This window comes from Sus scrofa, chromosome X, assembly GCF_054392235.1.
Source record: "Sus scrofa isolate SSC_HxYL_T2T_F1_AM1 chromosome X, Sscrofa_HxYL_maternal_Yorkshire_Landrace_v2.0, whole genome shotgun sequence".
Taxonomy (NCBI): Eukaryota; Metazoa; Chordata; class Mammalia; order Artiodactyla; family Suidae; genus Sus; species Sus scrofa.
The window spans coordinates 117,133,575-117,154,801 of NC_139401.1; the positions used below are offsets into that span (position 1 = coordinate 117,133,575).

General features: G+C 38.9%; 1 protein-coding gene across 3 annotated transcripts in view; it reads right to left on the reverse strand.

Annotated features, from left to right (window-relative positions):
- Positions 1–21,227, reverse strand: part of FSIP2L (fibrous sheath interacting protein 2 like) — a 71,313-nt gene that overhangs the window by 6,408 nt on the left and 43,678 nt on the right. Inside the window, exons 16-19 of one of the 3 annotated variants that reach the window (XM_085006514.1) lie at positions 11,209–13,628; positions 7,776–8,261; positions 6,405–6,505; positions 5,287–5,333 (exon numbers count right to left, since the gene is read on the reverse strand). In XM_085006514.1, the coding sequence (XP_084862640.1) occupies positions 5,287–5,333; positions 6,405–6,505; positions 7,776–8,261; positions 11,209–13,628 (3,054 nt within the window). Of the gene's footprint in view, positions 1–5,286; positions 5,334–6,404; positions 6,506–7,775; positions 8,262–11,208; positions 20,583–21,227 lie in introns of all 3 variants that reach the window. The other 2 variants (XM_085006513.1, XM_085006512.1) reach the window with 2 other exon arrangements.

The following is a 21,227-nucleotide window of genomic DNA, read 5'->3' on the forward strand; positions in this document are numbered from 1 at the left end:
AAGGAATGCTAGAAAGGAAGGTGCCGGTCTCAGGAAATAGTTACTTCCTGTGAAAATCAGGAGAGGGTGAGGTCCCACCTTGAGTTCCAGGAGACCTCAGTGATTGAATTTGGCCCAAGGAAGTAGAAGTGGTCCCAAGAGAGAAGTTTCAGAAAGACCCATAGCTAGGGAGGCAGCTAGCAGTTAAAAGAGCATTGGACTTGTGTGGAGTCAGAAAAAGTGAATTTGAGTCTGACCTTCACTACTTAGAGCTCAATGAACACTAGCAAGTTACTTCTAACTTCTGTTTCCTCATATATACGTACAGTGGAGATGTGACTACTTTCTTACAAGAGGACCAAATGAAATACATGTATGTATTTGCTATGCATTTTATATGTATATAATCATAAAGGACCAAGGGAGTTCCCATTATGGCTCAGCGGAAACAAATCTGACTAGTATCCATGAGGACACAGGTTGGTTCCCTGGCCTCGCTCAGTGGATTAAGGATCTGGCATTGCCGTGAACTGTGGTGTAGGTTGCAGATGTGGTTCAGATCCCCCATTGTTATGGCTGTGGTGTAGGTCGGCAGCTGCAGCTCCGATTAGACCCCTGGCCTGGGAACCTTCATATGTCATGGGTGTAGCCCTAAAAAGACAAAAAAAAAAATTATAAAGGACCAAGATGAGAGGACTCTCTCTGGATTACCCTTTGGGCCAGGGGTTCTAGAAGGAAATATAGTAAAACCACAGTTACCTTGAATGTGTAGGAGATACCATTGGTTGAATTATCTGATGAAATTGGTTAAGCAACATCCGGTACATTTTATTCCTGGTTGCTAGCTGTTCTAAAGTGTCTGAATGTACTTCCCTCCCTTAGGAAGTCTTGTGGTACTGCACATATTTGAATTGATTTTTTTATTGGGGAATGTGTGCCCACAGTATGCAGATGTTCCCAGGCCAGGGGTCAAACCAAAGCCACAGCAGTGACAACACCAAATCCTTAACCACTAGGCCACCAGAGCACTCTTTGAATTGATTTTTTAAAAATTATTGGGGCATTTGGGTTTATCAGGGCCATCACTACAAATATCAATTTTTAAGTTCTGGGCTAAATGCACAGCAACCCTTCTGGATATATCTAGGACATTGTTTTGATAAAAAAGGCACAGAAAAAACTCCAGGTATTTGAGAGTTCTAGATAATCAGAATCAAGTTGAGATTATTGTTCATTCTGTGAAACTAATAATTTATATCACCAGCTCTGAACTCCCCACTGAATTCTAGACCTAAGTATCCAACTGCTTATGTAATTTATTCCATTCAATATCCAATGGCCTCTCAACCTCACATGCCTGAAGAGAATTCTTATCCCCAGTCCCCTCCCTGCCTTTGTTCTTCTCCGAGTCTTTCCTGTTTCACCAAATGACACCACAAGCCACTTGGTTGCTCAAACCAAAACTGTAGGAATCATCCTTGTTCTTCTATTTTCCTCACTCCCAATATCCAGTCCATCAGTAGGTCCTGCTAACTTTACCTTCAAAATATATTCTGGGAGTTCCCGTCATGGTGCAGCAGAAAGGAATCCGACTAGGAACCATGAGGTTGTAGGTTCGATCCCTGGCCTCGCTCAGTGGGTTAAGGATCCAGTGTTGCCGTGAGCTGTGGTGTAGGTTGCAGACATGGCTTGGATCCTGCATTGATGTGGCTGTGACGTAGGCTGGCAGCTATACCTCCGATTAGACCCATAGCCTGGGAACCTCCATATGCTGTGGAAGCGGCCCTAAAAAGCAAAAAAAAAAAAAAAAAAAAAAAAAAGCAAAATATATTCTGAATCTGTTCACTGCTTACCACCTGCTCTTCTCCTAGTCTAAGTCTCAATCATTTCTGGGTCGGATTATTGTGAGAGCCTCCTAACTGGTCTCCCTGCTTTAACCCTATCATTACTCAGTTCATTCTCTGAGCAGTAGCTACAGGGATTTTAAAAATTCATAATTTAGAATATGTCATTTCTTTGCTTAAAAATCCTCCATAGGGAGTTCCCGTCGTGGCGCAGTGGTTAACGAATCCGACTAGGAACCATGAGGTTGCGGGTTCGGTCCCTGCCCTTGCTCAGTGGGTTAACGATCCGGCGTTGCCGTGAGCTGTGGTGTAGATTACAGACGCGGCTCGGATCCCGAGTTGCTGTGGCTCTGGCGTAGGCCGGTGGCTACAGCTCCGATTCAACCCCTAGCCTGGGAACCTCCATATGCCGCGGGAGCGGCCCAAGAAATAGCAACAATAACAACAACAACAACCAAAAAGACAAAAGACAAAAAAAAAAAAAAAATCCTCCATAGGAGTTCCCGCTGTGGGGCAGTGGGTTAAGAGTCTGACTGCAGCAGCTTGGGTCACTGTGAAGGTGTGAGTCTGATCCCTGGCCCAGCACAGTGGGTTAAAGAATATGGTGTTGCCGCAGCTGTGGTGTAGGTCACAGCTGTGGCTCAGATTCAATCCTGGGCCCACTAATTTCCATATGCTGCAAGTGTGGCCATTAAAAAAAAAAAAATCCCCCACAGGCGTCCCACTACAACCGGAAAAGTGATCTATGCTCCTTTCCGTAGGCTGTGTTGGACACTAACATGATCTAACCCCTAGCTATCTGTCTGACATCATCTCATACCACTTTTTTTTGCCCAGCAGACCCCAGGAACTGGCTGTATTCCTTTTCTAATATGCCAAGCTCATCCCATCCTAGGGTTTTCGCACTTACTGTACCCTGTGTGTGGGATCCCTGCTTCCATATCTTCTTGTGGCTGCTTCCTTCTTGTCATTAAGGTCTGATGTTTCTAGACTTCTTGAACTGAAGTAATCTAGCCAGTCACTCTCTATCATGTGGGCTCTTTTAAAGTTTTTTTTTTTTCATATTCATTCATGAATTCCACAAATATTTACTGAGTATCCACTACATTCCTCTTTTCTGGGTATGTGGGTACACAGTGAACATACAAAAATCCCTGCCCTCATAGAACTCACTTCTAGGAGAGGGAAATAGTCAATAAGAAAAAAATATTTAATCTTTTAGTTGGTATAAGTACTAGGTAGAAAACTAAAACAGGGAGTTCTGGGTGGCACTGGGGTTGTAATTTTTTTTCTTTTTAGGGCCACACCCATGGCATATAGAAGTTCCCAGGTTAGGGGTTGAATTGGAGCTACAGCTGCTGGCCTAGACCACAGCCACAGCAATGCCGGATCCTTAACCCACTGAGCAGAGCCAGGGATCAAACCTGTATCTTCATGTATACTAGTCGGATTCATTATCGCTGAGCCCCAATAGGGTTGCAATTTTAAAGAAGGTGTTCAGGGAACGTTTGACTTAGAAGATGATATTTGATAAAAGACGTGAAGAAGGTAAGGAGTGAGCTACATCTGGGAGAAGAATGTAGTGGGCAACCCAGCAAGTGCAAAAGCCCTGAGAAAGGAGAACGCCTCCCGTGTTCATGTGGCTGGAGTGGCGTGATTAAGAGGGATCAAAAGGAAGAGAGGTCAGGGCAGGGGAAAGTGGTATCCAGACCACATAGGGCCTTGTAAGCCATTGTAAAGACCCTGGCTTTTATCTTAAGTGAGATGGGAAGTACTTATTTCTATCTAGAATTATTGTCTTTATACCACCCTCTCAATTAGAATCAAGGTGAGAACTTTGTCTCTTACTCACAGCTGTTATGTCCAGAACTTAGAATAGTATCTAGCACAAAGAACATGCTCAGTGAATCTTTGTTGAATGTGAATGAATGAATGAACTGGACAGGTGCCTTATTACCAAAGGATGTAGAAACTAAGTGTCTCAGTGCAATGAAATGGAAGAAAACAATGATACTGAATTCAGGTTTAGGAGACTTGGGATCTATATTCTGACTCACTGTAGGACCTTGGACAAATCACTTCCCTACCCTGAATCTCAGTCTCTTCAGCTTCAAAATGAAGTTATACTAGCTGTTTTATAGCTCTAATAGCTTATGATTCCATATTACAGGAAACACACCAGTGCTATATCATCCTATGACTATATCCTGTTTATGGAATTCTGGCAAACTTACCTCCATTATGTGGTTCATCTTTTAATGAATGTTATTTCCACTTACAAGTGGAGAGGATAGCTTTCTTGAGTAACTTCTTGAGTGGGTGCAGGCTTGAAATAATCAAGGCCAACTCTAGCTCTGTGGTTTTAAGTTTTAAGGCCATATTTATAGTAAACATGATACTCCTACCTCTAGGCCAGTGTTGTTATTGTTAGAACCACATTGATCCTTTGAGGTATAAAAGAATAAACCCAAAGCTTTTTAATAGGTAGTTCCTGTTGTGGCTCAGTGGTAAAAAAGCCAACTAGTATCCATGAGGATGTGGGTTCAATCCCTGCCTCACTCGGTGGGTTAAGTATCCCGCATTGCCGTGAGCTGTGGTATAGGTTGCAGACACGGCTTGGCTCTTGTGTTGCCATGGCTGTGGTGTAGGCTGGTGGCTACAGCTCTGATTTGACCCCTAGCCTGGGAACTTCCACATGCTGCGGGTGCAAAAAAAAAAAAAAAAAAAAAAAAAAAAAAAAAAAAAAAAAGACAAAAGACAAAAAAAAAAAAAGGTTTTTAATATATTTTACTAGGGCTAAGAATTGTTATACAAAGCAAGCATACACTCTTAAAGAGATGATTAAATCCTAGTAGCATGGGCTCAGTCCACAAATAAATATGATTAACCCTTATTTCCTGGATATTTCCTACAGGAGCATGGTAAATTGTGAACTCATAATTACATCATATACTTTACACCAAAATTATTATTATTATTATTATTTCTTGTCTTTTGTTGTTGTTTTTGCTATTTCTTGGGCCGCTCCGAGGCATATGGAGGTTCCCAGGCTAGGGGTTGAATCGGAGCTGTAGCCACCGGCCTACGCCAGAGCCACAGCAACGCGGGATCCGAGCCGCGTCTGCAACCTACACCACAGCTCACGGCAACGCCGGATCGTTAACCCACTGAGCAAGGGCAGGGACCGAACCCGCAACCTCATGGTTCCTGGTTGGATTCGTTAACCACTGCGCCACGACAGGAACTCCACACCAAAATTATTAATGACTCTTCTTAGTGTTTCAGAAAAAGCAAACTAGTTAGCTCATGTTAACTAGTTAACTGACCCAGTACTCTACCGATGTAGATCAACCAACTAGAAAACCCAGTATTAACTTCAGGTTTGACAACAGGAAAATTCATCAATGCAATGAAAAAGTGTCTTTTAAAACACTACAGAAATTAAGAAAAAAATTAATCCAACCTTCTGTAATTTTGGCACTTGGATCTGAGGGATGCTCTTCATTGCCACTAAAAAAAGATAAAAGACATTTCATTTTCTTTGTTTTATATGCATGAATACTAGTTAAAGGACAGTCTGTCAGTCATTATTCATATAGATGCAAACCTGGAATGGTGTGTTTCTGAGTTCTCAAATCAAATAAAATTACTACTGCATTGACTTTATTTGGTTTCATATGTTCCTCCTCTTATGCAAGGATACAAGTAATTGAGATTTGCCTGCATTACTAATTATGTATGTTAAAACAATCAGAGGGGAGATAGGGTTGGCCACTCCTAGTGGGCCAGGAGTGGATGTTCTAAAATGGCATTGGGTCAGAAAAACACCTTAATTTCAAAGTGTCAGGTGGAAAGGAATATAGTTATAACAAGGTGGATTTTTCTCCATATATCCTCTTTCTCTCATGACACAAAGTGCTACTGTTTCTAGACTGAATATTCTTATAAACACAAGAACAATTTTAGACATGTTTTGGCTATTCTAGAAAAAGTGTTAATCAGACTTCAAGCCTGCAGTGTACTTTGTTCCTCTCTGTCCCCTATAGATACCGCATAGTCCACCCTTTCTCTTATAATCTTCTCCAACCTGGATGGTCTTATTTAAATCTTATCCATCCTTTAAGGTCCAACTCAAACTCCACTGCTTTTGAGACTTCTTCCTTGAATATTCCAACTTTTATACTCTTCTCTCCATTCTTGGGATCCTTCTGACAGTGCCACACTGTTGAGCCCTAGAAACTCCTTTAGGCAGGCCTAATAATTAGTGTGGGGATTACTGACACAGGACCCATCTCCCAGGTTCCAGAACCTAACACATTAGTTAAATCTCACCATATTACAGATCACCATACCAGAAAGCAGGTCCCAGGAGAAGGAACTAGAGGCCAGATAAATAGGAATAGAGAGAAGATGGGAAGGGCCATTTGTGGGAAGTAACCACAGAGGGAAAGAAGTAAGGGAAAGCTGAAGGGCTAAACACTGGTTTCCTCACAGATTTACTTGAGAGGCCCATTCCCCCATCACCATAATCATTCAGGTGTCTATTTCCTTAGCCAACTAGTATTGCTTCAACTAACTTACCTAGAAAATGAAGGGAGATCCTCTTCATTGTATGAGCATGAACTCATAACTCTGTGTATGAAGTAATGTGTTGGTTCAGTGCTAGATTTCATTTCTATTCCCTGGAAAAGTACAAGTCAGGTAATATACAAAAGAGAATCTACAATAAATCAAGTGAAATATACTATACTGTTTCTTTAGTTATCCAGATAGCTAGCATTTCTGACCAGGCACACTTTGGTCATGAAATTTCACATGGCTTCCCAGTAAAGAAATAGATCCCAATAAATAGATCAGAGTTTGCATTAAGGCTGTTGACCTAATGAGCTCCCGAACTGGCCAGAGTTGTATCTCTCTGTTTTTTTTTCTCTGGTTCACTGCAGCTTCTTGGGTTGGGAAGTCACTGCAAATGGATAATCCAGGGAATTGTCTTACTAGGAAATTCTAAATCATACAATTTGGGGCAGGGGTAGGGCCAACCCAAGAGGTCACTGAAGCCCAGATCATCACTACAACCAGGGCAAGAACTTTCCGTCAAAGTGATAGTGGAGTTTATGGGACAGGAGGAATATTCAACATGTTCTGCTATGTTTTAATAGGCTGGATAAGTAATTTTTAAGGAAAGAGTTGGTTAAGTAACTTGCCCAAAGGTCACATAGCTACTAAGTGGCAAAGCCAGAATTCAAACCCAGATAGTTATTTGTATGAATCTTTTTACTCTCCTCCAGCCCAACTTCTGGTTCTGCCTGCTGGCATGGGTTTGTGTGCACAAATTTCCAATGAGTATTTATAGGTCAGAGTACAAAAAAGAACGGAATCCATCATTTTAAATAATTAGCTTACATTTCTCCTAACTGGATTCCATTTTCTACTTTTGTTTTCCTTATAACTAGCCTAGGACTCTTGCCACGATCTGTTTTTCTTCAACTGAGGCCCCTGGTTTCATCTGTTCATCATTTCCCCTTTGTTGTAAATATCATTAGAGTTGGAAGAGGCTGCCTGGATCCAGTTTATGCCCTTTGTTTCCTACCCAATGTATATTAGTTGGACTAAATTGGTTAAACTCTCTCCCTTTTTTGGAGTTCCCATCGTGGCACATCGGAAACGAATCTGACTAGGAACCATGAGGTTGGCAGTTCAATCCCTGGCCTCGCTCGGTGGGTTAAGGATCCAGCGTTGCCATGAACTGTGGTGTAGGTTGCAGATGCAGCTTGGATCTGGTGTTGCTGTGGCTCTGGCGCAGGCCTGTGGCTACAGCCCCGATTAGACCCCTAGCCTGGGAACTTCCACATGCCGTGGACCAAAAAACAAACAAACAAAACCAAAAAACAAACAAAACTTATCTCCCTTTTCTATAGAAACCCAATCACTGAAAGTACATCTCTCACTTACACTCAGTTGTGTCTTTGTCTCCCAAGAGGAAGAGTTTGTATTGGTCAAGAATGTTGAGGTAGTTAAATCATTAGAAACAGTTCTTAACTGTGTCTGTTCAGATTTTATCTGTTGAATTGGTGATGCCTCAGTAATTGCTGTTACACCGGGTTTGGGCTGACATTTTCCTAGTGACAGAAATTTTTTCAGATTGCTCTTGCTCACCAGAGGCTTGGGGAAAGCCAGTGTGCTTGCAGTGGGCTTCACATCTTCTTTTACTTGATCTTCAAGTGGGCCTTCTGGTAATTCTTTTACAACCTCTCCTAAAACAACTTCATCTTCATCAGAAGTTAAAATTTCTTCTGCTTTCTTTTCTAAAACTTCTTGATTAATATCATGAATTACCAACCGGATGATGAGGTCTTTTTTGGTTTGGACATCTTTTAAAAGCTCTACTTTGGTTATGTCAGGTTTTATTAAACTCTGAAATGAATTTCTGCTAGCAGTCTGGAATTAAAGAGAATGAATATTAAAAACAATTGCCTTAGTCATTTTTTTTTGCTGTGGTTTTCTATTGTAATAAGGCAATTTTAATATGGTTTTTGGATTCAATTTAGTAAAGTTATTTATCTTCAGGTATCTTTAACTTATATACTAGTGAAATATTTAAAAGAAGCCATAAGTGAAAATCACAAGTAATATTTGCTCATTTCTACACCTTTTTTGCATTCAAGAATGTCACTCCAGTCCAAAGAAGAGACCCTAAGGTTCTTTCTTTTGCTTCACATTTTACTTTTTACTTGCCAAGAAATGCAAAATGTATATATCTTTAATTACATTGTTTTCATCATTTGCTTTGAAAATTTTGTAACAGATTTAGATACAATAACATATTTTTCTAAACTTCTTAGTAGGGAACTAACAGGCCAATCTAAATACAGAACTGTTCATGAAAAAATACAAAGTGTTGGTTGGCCTGGATTTTTCAAAATGATTAATTAAATAGCCAAAATTGTGAAGGCCTTTGAATGTTCACTCCTCATCCCTCCACACGCTATAATCCTTTGAACATATTTTCTAAAGGAAGCTTCAAAGAGTAAATCTTTCTCCTCACCTCTCTAGTCAGATGTCACTGTCCATTTTGCAATGTTAAAGAGAGATCAAGGAAGAGACAGTTATAATCACATAAATGACTGTTCCCATTTCTGTAGCCTTTGATGATGCCACAGAAATTTTAAGTCAACTTGGGTTGTTAATCTCAGATCTCTCTGTAACACTGCAAACCAGATTTTCAGATAAACGTTCCTTAAAGAAATATCTTTTGTGCCAAACAAAGAATTTCTGTAAGAAATGGAAAAACAATCAATTTTGATTATCTGTGCTGGTGGAGGGAAAATGTTTCAAAAAATCAAAAATCATTCTTTATGGCTTTGGGATGTGACACTGTGTGAGCCTTTAATCGGCATATGTCTGGCATGTTGGGAATTTTTGGTTCCTCACAATAGCAGATAAAGCCCTGCTTGTGACTTTCTGACTGAGGAATAGCCTGGGAGTTGTCTGGGTTCCCTAAACTTATCTGTTCTTTCTGCAACCCCCATCCTCATGCTGAGGATGGATGGCACTGCTATCCAGATAGCTGTAAAGTATCAAAACAGATAACTAAAACATACTGTGCTGTTTATGTCTACTTTCCTTAAGATAGCTTTTGCGCCCCTTAAGGTTGCCAGGTGTAGTTGTTTTGGGTTAGCTATTCTCTTCCAACTTCCTCTGGGCTATAAAGAGATAAAGGACTGACAAAAGATGTAAGAGAAGAAAGCAGGTAACCAAGAAGAACTACTGATGGCTATTTCTGCAGATGGTTAAGAAGTAATGAATGACTTGGGGGAGTTCCCGTTGTGGCGCGGTGGTTAACAAATCCGACTAGAAACCATGAGGTTGCAGGTTTGATCCCTGGCCTCGCTCAGTGGGTTAAGGATCCGGCATTGCCGTGAGCTGTGGTGTAGGTCGCAGGCACGGCTCAGATCCCGCATTGCTGTGGCTCTGGTGTAGGCCGGTGGATACAGCTCCGATTCGACCCCTAGCCTGGGAACCTCCATATGCCACGGGTGCAGCCCTAGAAAAGACAAAAAAAGACCAAAAAAAAAAAAAAAAAAGGAAGTAAAGACTTGGGGATAATGTTCTAATGTTCTATAGTTTAGACACACAGACTTGTGCCTAAGAAATTGTTTACATACAAATGAAGACCACTAAGTAAATGCTAGTGTAATTTTGAGAACTCAGAGAGAAAAGGGCATTTTAGAAAGGACCTTCATCTAGTCCAAGAAACTAAGGACCAAGGACATTCCATCAGTGTCTACGACAGTCTCAGTATTTGAGACAAAAGAATTACACATCAATGTATTCACCAACTCGGAGACTTAGTTCAGTGAGTTGGAAAATAATGCGGAGGAAAACATGCTCCTAGGCAAATGCTCTAGGCAGGCCGCTTCTACAGAACTTTGCTCCATTTGCAAGCCACAGGTGTGTGATTGTGTGAGTGCACACCATCTGTGCAAGAGGCTCATTCATAGCTAGGGGCTTTGGTGTTAAATGAGAGAATGGGGCTAGATCAGTGTAACTCCATCTCCTGGCAACATCATCCCTAAGATCAGCAAACAGAACTACTTTTTCAATAGTTGAATTGTACCAAGGACAGCATTTTGATATTTCAAGTCCCTGCTACTGAAGTGTGTTTGGAGCCCAAATATGGCACTGCAGAGAAACTAGTTCATAAAAATAGCAGCACGAAGACACTGGCTCTAGGACAAGGGCAGAATGGGAAAGAAACTGAGTATGTTCTGAGGATGTAAGAATATGGAAACCTGGGAAAGTGTTATGTAATGAAAGTGAAGTAAGAAGAAACTAATTTGAAAGAACCTGCAGGCTAATGTTGGTTGGTGAATGTCGTGAAGTGAAAACAATATTACTGTGGAGCCTTAAGTTTGAGGATTTCAATCTCTAATTGAGGCTAGTTTAGTTGATATTCTAACTGGTCCTTTGGGACCCATATAGTACTGTGATATCCATTAAAAAGAACTGTGGTGACTGTAGAAACTGCATTTCTTCTGAGTTGCCAGATGAGGACTACAATTCCAGTCAACCCTGTTTGCTGTAAAGGGCATTACTCTGTATTCTCATTCCTCAGGAAATGGCAGTTCAGTCTGACTAGCTAATGCAACCTAGCCTGCCACTTTTACACTGAGCCACACCGCTGATGGATGGGGTTGTTAGTCCCAGAAAAGCAGAGGACCGTATTGGAGGAATCAGAGTCCCCATTTCTACTGGGCTGGGCAAGAGAAAATTGACCATGTTTTACAAATGCATTCCCGAAGACTTACCTGAGGAAGGAAATCGCAGAGCAGCCAGCGATTTCACTAACTGCTCATTTCTTTCCACCACTGCCTTTTGCACTTACCTCTAATGGCTGCACATCCAGTCGTCCCGCCTGATCCAAAGAGACTCGTCTTTCTTTCTTTTTCGAATAAGGTGCATCAGTTGAGTAACTCCTCCCACTTATTGACACTCTTCTCAGTGTTTCGATGCTATGTCCAGTTCTAGCTACGCACTCCCTCTGCAGCTTCTCAATCGATTGTGTTTTTATAGAAAGGACCCCTAAGTGTTCTGCAACAATGTCTGGATCAATATTGATTGGCTGTTTCCCACGGTGAGGAATTATCCTAACTGAAAGCTCTTCTTCCCTTAACTCTTGATCGAACCCTTTTGGCTCTGGCTCAGGTTCAGTTCTCAACACATGCTCCTGCACCTTTTCAACAATTTGACCAACATCCAGATCACCAAAGAGATTAGCACATGAAGCTTTTGGGCTAATTGTTTCTAATGCACAATTAGAAACTTTCCTGATAATGAAAGAAGCCACCTCTTTAGGAAAGATGTGGTTTGTACCTTTCATATCATAATAAAGTTCTTCATGTGTTCCAGATTGTTGTAGTACATGATTATACACAGAATCGACCATCTGAGAAATAATTTCCATATTTTCTGGATTTAAAAAGTTTTCTTCAGGATTACCAGCTATAATACTAATGTTTTTTCTGGAAATCTCAGCTGTCACGGATTTTGTCAATTGAGATGCAATTTTATTTAACTCAGGCTTTGATAAGTTTTTAGGATCTCCGCTTGAGGCACTTGGAAACTTTACTAGTTTAGCCAAAAACAAGGCAAGTGTTTCTTCTAAAAATCTGGCATCTATTACAGCCTCTTTTTTGGATGAAGGCTTTTTCTTCGACTTAAGGTCATCAATAATCTTAACCACCTTTTCCATAATCTTGACAGCTTCCAGAACTAACTCTGAACTTGATGTTTCTTCCTCTACTTGAGGATGAAATTCTGAATTGGAAATTTCCCTCACCATTAAATACCCTATTATATCTGAGAGGACACTGCTCTTACCCATTAAATCTTTATATACTGAAATATGAGATCCGGAGTGCTTTAAAACAATGTTATAAACAGAAGTAACTACTTTTTCAATAGTTGCACTGTCTGCTAAAGATACAGTGGATGATTCTTTGACCTGGGGTACTACTATAATCTGACTTTTAGAGATATATTCTTGGAATGAACTTAAGATTTTTGAGGTTATTTTTTGCATTTCAGCATATAGGGAATTATTTTGCTTCTTAACCGCTTTTGGAAACATAGATAAAAGCTTTGACAAAAAATTTACAGCAATTTCTTCTATTATGTTAAAAGGCAGTTTGTAAGCCCGTGATGGCCGAGGCTGGAGAACTTTAGTGGGCTGGATAATATCTTTAAGGATATTTTCAACAATGCAGTCAACTTCTGTACACTGATTTGGTGTTAGTTCTCCAGAAAAATAGTTCTGTAACTGATTTCCAGTCACTTCCTGTACTACTAAATTAACTATGGCTTCTGAAAGGATTTTGCAACCACTGCTGAGACACTTTTGTATGCTCTCCTGAGATCCAAATTGTGGCAAGAGATTATTATAAATAGTCTGAACCACTAATTGAATAATTTCATCATCATTAGGATATAAGGAGTCTACAAATTGGATAATCATATCTTCATCTTTGGAGATCTCTGTTATAACTGTACTTGCTAACTTCATTTGAAGGAAATCCAATTCTGTGTACAAATTATCCTCAGATATTTCTGCTTTAGCATTGGCTACTACTGAGAAAACTTTTGATAGAAGAGAAGAAATTATCCTTTCTAAAAATTCATGAGGCAGCATTACCGTATATGGCGATGATGTCTGACATTCTTTGCAGGCTGTCTGAGCCACCTTCTGGACCTTTTTCATAACCTCCTTAGATTCTAGAGGTAAACATACTGAATCTGGAACCTCATCATAAAGTAGCAAGTTTAGCCGATGCTGAAAAATTCCTTCTATTACTGCATTAGCTAGCCTTCTTGCTAGTTTTTCAACATTACTATTTATGTCCTCACAAATCAAGTCTCGAGATTGATATTCCTGCAAAATATTGCATATAGAGGAGTGAACAATCTTATTGACCAACATTTTATCCATTGTTGGTGTTTTAGCCTTATCTGAAGAAGGTATTTTAGTGGCAGGTGCATTTTTATGCATGACTGGTATATTATCCACAATTATTTTTTTCTTGGGAGGAGTTTTATCCACATATAGTTGTTTTTGCCTGAGAGGTACTTTATGAACTAATGAAACTGTATCTTCAGATGGGAAGAACTTACTTCCTTGATCTGGGTTTAATACTTTAATTTGAGCATCTGAAAACACCTTTAACAAAGAATCAATCAGTTTCATAGCCATGTCATAGAGATCAGCTTGATTTCCATCTTTGGTTACATTTTGGCATGTATCATCTATATCTGATGAGGAAGAAAAAATCAATTTGTTAACTATTTCAGAGACAACATCTTCTAAAAAGTTAGCAGGGAAAATAACTGGCTTATTTTCTGGTGGGTCCTGAGAATTGTCCTGTTTACTAGGTTTACTTGTAATCCCTTTACTTTTCTCATTCTCTTCCTCTTTTGCAGGAGCATTTTGTTTAGTTGAATTCATTGAAGCAGGCTGTGCAAAATCCTTGGCATCCGCTTGAGTTACATATGCTGCTTTATCACCTAGGGGATCTGGGGATTTTGAATCATCTACTGGTCCTTGCAAAGAAGTTATTTCTAAAACATTTCTGTAAATGATTTCAGTGACATTTTGGGCATGTTTAAGATGCAAGATCTGTCTGTCATCTGTAACCTTGTAGGCCAGAGAATCTCTCCACGTCTGGCTCTCTCTATTTCTCACCTTGGATATCAGAGATGGTAATTCAAAGGGTTTATCCCCTTTCCCTAATGCATGTTTTTTCTTGTTACTCTTCTTCTTATCATCTATTTTAAAATCTGGTTCCAGGACAACCTTCTTGTTTTCTGTATCATTGGTAGCTGGTGAAAGATGTTGGTACACCTCATCAGCTTGCCCTTTCTCATCTTTTCTAGCCAAACGGTCTTTCTTCTTGATTTCATTTTTTGTAAGTGCTCCACCCAAATCTGGCCCCTGAATATCTTTACTTTCCACACTAGTTGCTGGGGAAGTAACTTTTGATACCTTCTCATTATCTTTTCCAATTGAACTTTCCTTTTTCTTTTCATCCTCTTTCTTTTTCTTGGACATGCCTCCAACTGACTCTGATGCTAGGGTAGTTACTTTGCTCTTTATAATGCTACTTATATTGGTACATATTGGCTCATGGAGGCTGCCTGTTTTCACTAATGTCTCCTCCTTTTTGAAGTTTTCTTTTCCATTAAGTGTTCTTCTATCTATTTCCAAAGTGTCCATTTTGTCTTTTAGGCCTGAGGTTAGAGGAATAAGTGTAGGTAATTGTTCTAGGGAAGACACTGCGTTCTCCTTCAAGCTTCTGGTAATCTTTGTAAAGGTTTTAGATGGTAGGTGTTGAACTCTTTGGATGATGCTATCCACATCTAGGAATGAAAAGAAGGTGGAAATCCAGCCTCCCGAAAAAAGTGGTTGAATCTGGAAAGCAGAGATTGCCTTCTTGGCCAAAGCAGCAATCACCTCTATAACAATGTTATATCCATCATGTTTCTGAACATTTTTAGATCCATATATTTCTATGACCTCATCATACACAGAATCAGATATTTTACTGACTGTTTCTTTATCTATTGGTGGAAATGAAAACATTTTTTCAGCATTTGCTAGAACTTTAATATCACTTTTCCTAAATTCCCCTATCAGGGCATTTGCAAATTTTATAGCCGGGCTCTTGAGATCTCCTTCTGATAGCTCTTTGTCCTTAGGATTTTCAGCAGTACTTGGTAGAGAATAAAATTTGTGAACAAGGTTAATTACAACGTCTTCCAAAAATGTAGCAGAGTACACGGAGGCCTGTGGGAAGGACTGTATTTTTTCTTTAATGGGATTCAGGAGTTCAATGACCTGGTCATTTTTGAGTAAGCCACTGGGAGATGATTCTTCATCACATAAAAATGGCTGCAGATGGTAGTCCACAATTTCCTTCATAATGAAACCAGCTATTCTGCTGAGGAATGAACCTCCCTTTTTGCATGTATCTTTCTGTGCTTCATCTTCAAACTTAATTCTTTTCATAATATTGTTACAGATGGAGTCAACAGTGTTATCAATTGCCCCTGACTGCAAACTTTCCACATGCTCCTCTGCCTTGGCAAGTCTAATTTCATGTTCAGAAATTTCTGTTATAATATCATCAATTAGATTTGAAGCTGCATTCACAAACTCATTATCTGGTGGCACCCTTTCCTCACTTAGTTCCGTTTCAGTCTCAGATGAAGGAAATATATGTGCTAGAAGCTTATAAATCATATCTTCTAGAAGGGAATGAGGCAATACAGTGACATATGATGGCAAGTTAAGGCTGTCATCATTGATGGTGTTGAGTACGTTTCTGATGATTTTCTTCTCTTGGAGGGAGGAATAGGAAGAAGTTGCTAATCCTCCTGAAACTAATGACTCCACCTGATAATCATAAATTTCTCCTAACAGCAAATAATATATTTGTTTCCCAAAACTAACAGCATCATTTTGTATAACTCTAGAAATATGTACCAGAGATTGATAATCATCTAATATTTTTTCATAAATAATGTTGACAGTTTTTTTAACCATTTCTTTATATCCTTCTGAAAAATACAGATTTTCATCCAAGTGATCTGCAACTAAAATTTGCGATGTGGTGAACTCCAGCACAATTGATTTTACTAATCGTGTAACAAGGTCAGTAACATTGGCTTTTGCTTTACATGGGTTTTCAGCAGCCAAGACATTATGTGAAAATACATAGAGGATTTTGCATAAAAGCTCAGAAATTACTTCCTCCAAAAAGACAGCCGAATTCACAATGAAAGATAATTCTCTTTCTTTAGGATCTGTTGCTCTCTGTTGATAAGTCTGATCTATGGTACCTGTAGGAAGAGTTTTATTTCCAGATAAAAATGCCTGAAGATGATGGTTAAATATTTCTCTTATTATATAACTTGCTATTTTTGTAACAGGTATATTACTTATGCCTTTTTTATTTTTTGAAAGAGACTGATGTAGATTTAAATGAGAAATGTCAGTATAAATGGCATTGACCATAGCCTGAATATCTTTTTCTGGAATCACATTTTGTTTTTCACTTCCCTGTTTAGTAATGCATATCGCATGCTTAGAAATTATTGACATGATTTCATCGATCAGACTCACAACTATGTTGCTGAAGTCTGACTGCAAAAGGTTCACATCTTCTGTACTGCAGTTCAATGGGCTTACCTGAGATAAAACCTGAGTGGCTATTTTTTTCAAATGTGTATGTGAAAATACAGTGGTATATGTTGTACAGGTCTGTCTTCGGAGTCTTGATTTATGGATTGCATAATGAACTCTCTTTATCAAAACATCAGCATTGAGTTTTGAATATGATTTAAAAGGCAGCTTTGCTATGAAATATGGGGGAATTTGGAAATCAAAAACTTCAGCCAGGATAATTTTAGTTATCCTCTCAGCCAGTGTCTTTGTGTCACTGAGAAAGTCCTTGTTAGGTTCCAGTTCATATTCTTGTAAAACTTTGCTATATGCTGTGTCAATAATTTTGATCACTATGTCTCTATCTACTGGTGGCAAACACAATTGTTCCTTAGCATTTCCTAGGATGCTAACTTGAGCTTTTGAGAATTCTTCCGTTATCAAAAATATGAGTTCTTCAGCTATTTCCAACAGTTCTTTTTCTGAATCTCTTACTGCTTTTGTTTGCACAATACCTAAAACCCTGTGGAATATTTTGCTTAAAACCCCAGAAATAACATCTTCCAAAAAGGCTAAGGAGTAAACACTGGCAAAAAACCATTGCCTTCTTCTCATATCATCAGTGTACATACATGATGAAGGAAACGGCAATTTTCCATACACAAATGGATGAAGATGTTGTTGACAGATATTTTTAATGATAAAACCTGCTATTCTATCAATAAGAACATTGTCACTGCTTGTGATAGCGTGCACAACTGCTTCTTGAGACCCAGAGTTTTGCAAGATATTTCTGCATATGGAATCAACGAGATGCTGAGTATCATCCTCTGAATAAACAGATTCGGTTTCATCTTCATCTTTTGAAAATCGAATTTCATGTTGAGAAATTTTCATCCTAATATCACTGATAAGCTTTGAAGAGATTTCACTGTGATTCATTCCTGATCTATCTTTTGGAGTTTCACTGTATGGAACCATGTTAGGTGCAGAAGGAAAGATTCTAGATAGTAGTACTCTGATCATGTCTTCTAGAAACATGTATGGCAGCAAGGTGTTATATGGAGATAAATGCTGGCTTGGCTGGGTAGGTTCAGTGATGCCTCTAAAGATGTTCTGAATAATTTTCTCTGCTGTTAAACTAGCACAGGAAGAAGCTGACAAATCCCCAGAAAACAGTGGATGAAAAAGATAATCAGAAATAGCTGCTACAATTAAATTGGTAATATTTTCTGCAAAAATATCACTGTCTTTGAGTTCTTCATTATCAACCTCAGGGGCCAGCCCATGCCGCTTCAAAACATTCTCATAAAATGAATTGACAAGTTCATCCACTGTGTCTATATCTACAGTGGGGAATGGCTGCTCTTGGTCATCACGAAGAATGCAGATTTTAGCTTTGTTAAAATGGTTGTTTATTGCCTTTACTATTTTTTTGGTCATTGTATCCAAATCACACTCAGTGTTATATTTTGGATTGAAGACTTTTGATAATAGTCTGGCAACAATGTCTTCTACAAATGCGTTAGGATAAAAGTCCCTGCCTAGTAATGATGGCTTCTGGGGTCTGTGTGATACTGTGACTTCACTGAGGACCTCTTCAACCATATTCAATACTTCATCCAATGGAGTCACTGAATGAGATAAGCTTTCTCCACACAAAAACGGTTGGAGATGACTTTCAATAATTTCTTGAATAATAAGACTGGCCATTCGGTCAACCATAATTGGGCTTTGGCTTTCTATACTTTTCTGTATTGACACAAGAGAGCCATACATCTGCAAAATATTGTTATAAACAGACTCTACCATATTTTGAAGGTTTTTTCCTGTATATAGATATTGACAGTCATATTTAGTGAGCCAAATCTTGTGCTTTGAGATGGCTAACAAAACCTTATTTATTATACAAGTGGATCTCTCATTAAAATCCAAAGTCATTAAGTATTTCTTTCCTAAGCATGAAGCCTCGCTAGGTGGAGGAATGAGTTGAGATAATAGTCTTCTGATGACATCTTCTAAAAATGAATGTGATAGCAGGGTAGTATAGCCTGTTGAATGTTGACCTTGGTAGTTGAGTTCACTCAGGTTGTTCTGAAGTTTCTGCAGTATATTTTCAGCTTTGAGAGGGTAATATGAATTGGGCATGAGCTTTCCCACAAAGCACAATGGGAGTTGGTGGTCTACACTCTCTTTCAATATGCCATTAATTATCTGTTCTGCTATTGATCTGGCAGCATGTGCCACATGACTGCCACAGGTAACCTGCAATGCATATTCCCACAATACATCATTATAAACAGAGTCAACAATCTTACTAACAATTTCTTTAGAGATTGGTGGAAAGCATCTCCTTTCCTCAATGTCCCGTAAAACAGTCACTTGAGCATTATTAAACTCATTCACCACAGAGGTGACATCTAATATATTCATGTCATTGAGCCGATCTTCAGTGATGTTTACATTTTTGCCCTGCAGTGAAGTGGTAAGATTAAGAAAAATGTCTGCAATTACTTCCTCAAGAAATGTGGCGGAGTAAACTCCTGTGTTCGTGCCTCCTTGATGCTGCATGTTAAGAATGGCTGTAGCATTTACTTCCTTTTTACCTGGTCTTCGAAGAGGAGGCAGAAAAGGGAATTTTTCTGAAGACTGCTTACCAAATGGGGTTTGCATTTTGGAATTAATCACCCTAAGATTATTCAATGGTCCTGTCAGAGGCCTGTGGTTATAACTCCTGTATCTTACAGTGCCTTTACCCTGTCTTGATTCTTTTAATTCTGGCCTTTTTGCTTTTGGTAAACTAGGTGGTCTCTCTCTTGTCCTGTATGTAAAATGCTTTTTTGTAAGAGGTGGACTTCTGGGAGGTTGCTGTATACTGCATGACAGTTTTTCCATTAAGGATTTTACCAACCTATGGGAAATAATACTAAGCATAGATTCTTGATCTATTTCTGCCAGATTTTCCAAAAGGTCTGACATGTCATTTCCTTCAAATGGTGAGCCATAGTCCATTGTTCCCCTGCAATAATCCTCTACAATTTGAAGTATGTTGAACAGTTGATGTTCTGTTGATATTTCATCAGAAAGAGGACCATTTGTAAGGAAGTTGTTGGTTGTGCATTCTTCCAAGAGTATTCTAACAAGTTTCTCACACACGACATTCAGAAGAAAAACTGATTTGGGTGAGAGCCCTAGGTTATTTCTAGAAATTCTATGACTTTGCTGGTTACTTGAAGATAGGGACATGTTTCTTGCTATTTTACCAGAATCTGTGTTCCAATTTGGGCATTCATCTGGTAAAAACAAATGTACAACAATATTGAAAATTTTGTTGACTACTTCTTTGGATTCATGAGTTCTTAGGCTGCCAACCAGAGTGTCTAAGTTACATGCTAGAGAATTTAGTTTATTTTTCTGTACTAGTTGATTAATTTGGTGAGTAGGAGCTGATTTCCAACCTCTGGAACCTATCTGTCTTTTCATTGTTTTGGTTTTGTTGCAAATAGGTAAACTATGGCTTTTAAGTGTGGCAGGTGGTTTGTTTTTTCCTTTGCTGTCAAGGTGATGATTTATTCCTAATTCTTTGGACAGAACATGGATCACTCCTATTAAGAGATCCTGAAATAGATCACTGAAGTCAGCCACAGGTCCCTTTGGGCAATAACTGTATTTTGTTTTCACAGAAACCACTTGTTGTGTAACGTCCGCCTTTAAAATGTCACTACTGAAAAGGATTTGAATAATGATTTCAGAAATTCCCAAAGCAAGTCCTCTGATAGAAACTGACCGGCTCTCAAACACTTGGGAATGAACTAAAATAACCTTGCTAAAATTTGCATCTTGGCTCTCCTGTGATTTCTGTTTTGTTTCATCATCTTTGGTGCAATCAGAAATGCTTGAAATTATATAGAAAATAACTAATTCAGTGAGATGTTCACAAAACTGATTAAGAGAAGAATCACTGTTTATGCTTCTTAGAGGCTTTTTTGATTCAGATTTTTTGTTTAACAGCGTGGAAACAACTGACACATTTTCATCAAGAGGACCTTAAAACAGAAAACATTGCTATTTTTAACATGCATTAAGGAAAAATGTTGACCATTCAAAATACTGGCAAAATTTTATAATATGAATTTCACTCTGGGTGTACTCCACTCAAGAAATAGAAAAACCCAGTCAAGAAAGGAACTGGGTTTTCTTCAAATCTCTATTTCCCAACTGTGGAGTCTTTACTTCTCCTGGGAAGTTAAGAAAATAGCCCATTTAGAATTCAAATCTTTGACTGCTGCTTTCTTCCTTGGATAGCTATGTTGCTTTAAGAAGCAGGAAATCCTGGGGCAGAGAAACGACTTCTAGCTTTTAGTGCTGTAATGCTCTAATGATACCTAGATTCCAGTGATATCTAGAGATCTCATATAATACTTGAAAACATTTTTGTTCAGCTCATTATCCTGTCTGGGACTATGTAGTATATAAAAAATTGAACAGAATGAAACTGCAGATGTTTGACAGTTTTTGACATGTAAAAATGGCTATTTCCTATGGTCCAACCCAGTATATTCATAGAAAGGGAGTGCAGATATCATATGCATAAGCATGGGTTTCTTCTTCTTCTTCTTCTTCTTTTTTTTTGCTTTTTAGGGCTGCACTTGTGGCACACGGAAGTTCCCAAGCTAGGGGTTGAATTGTAG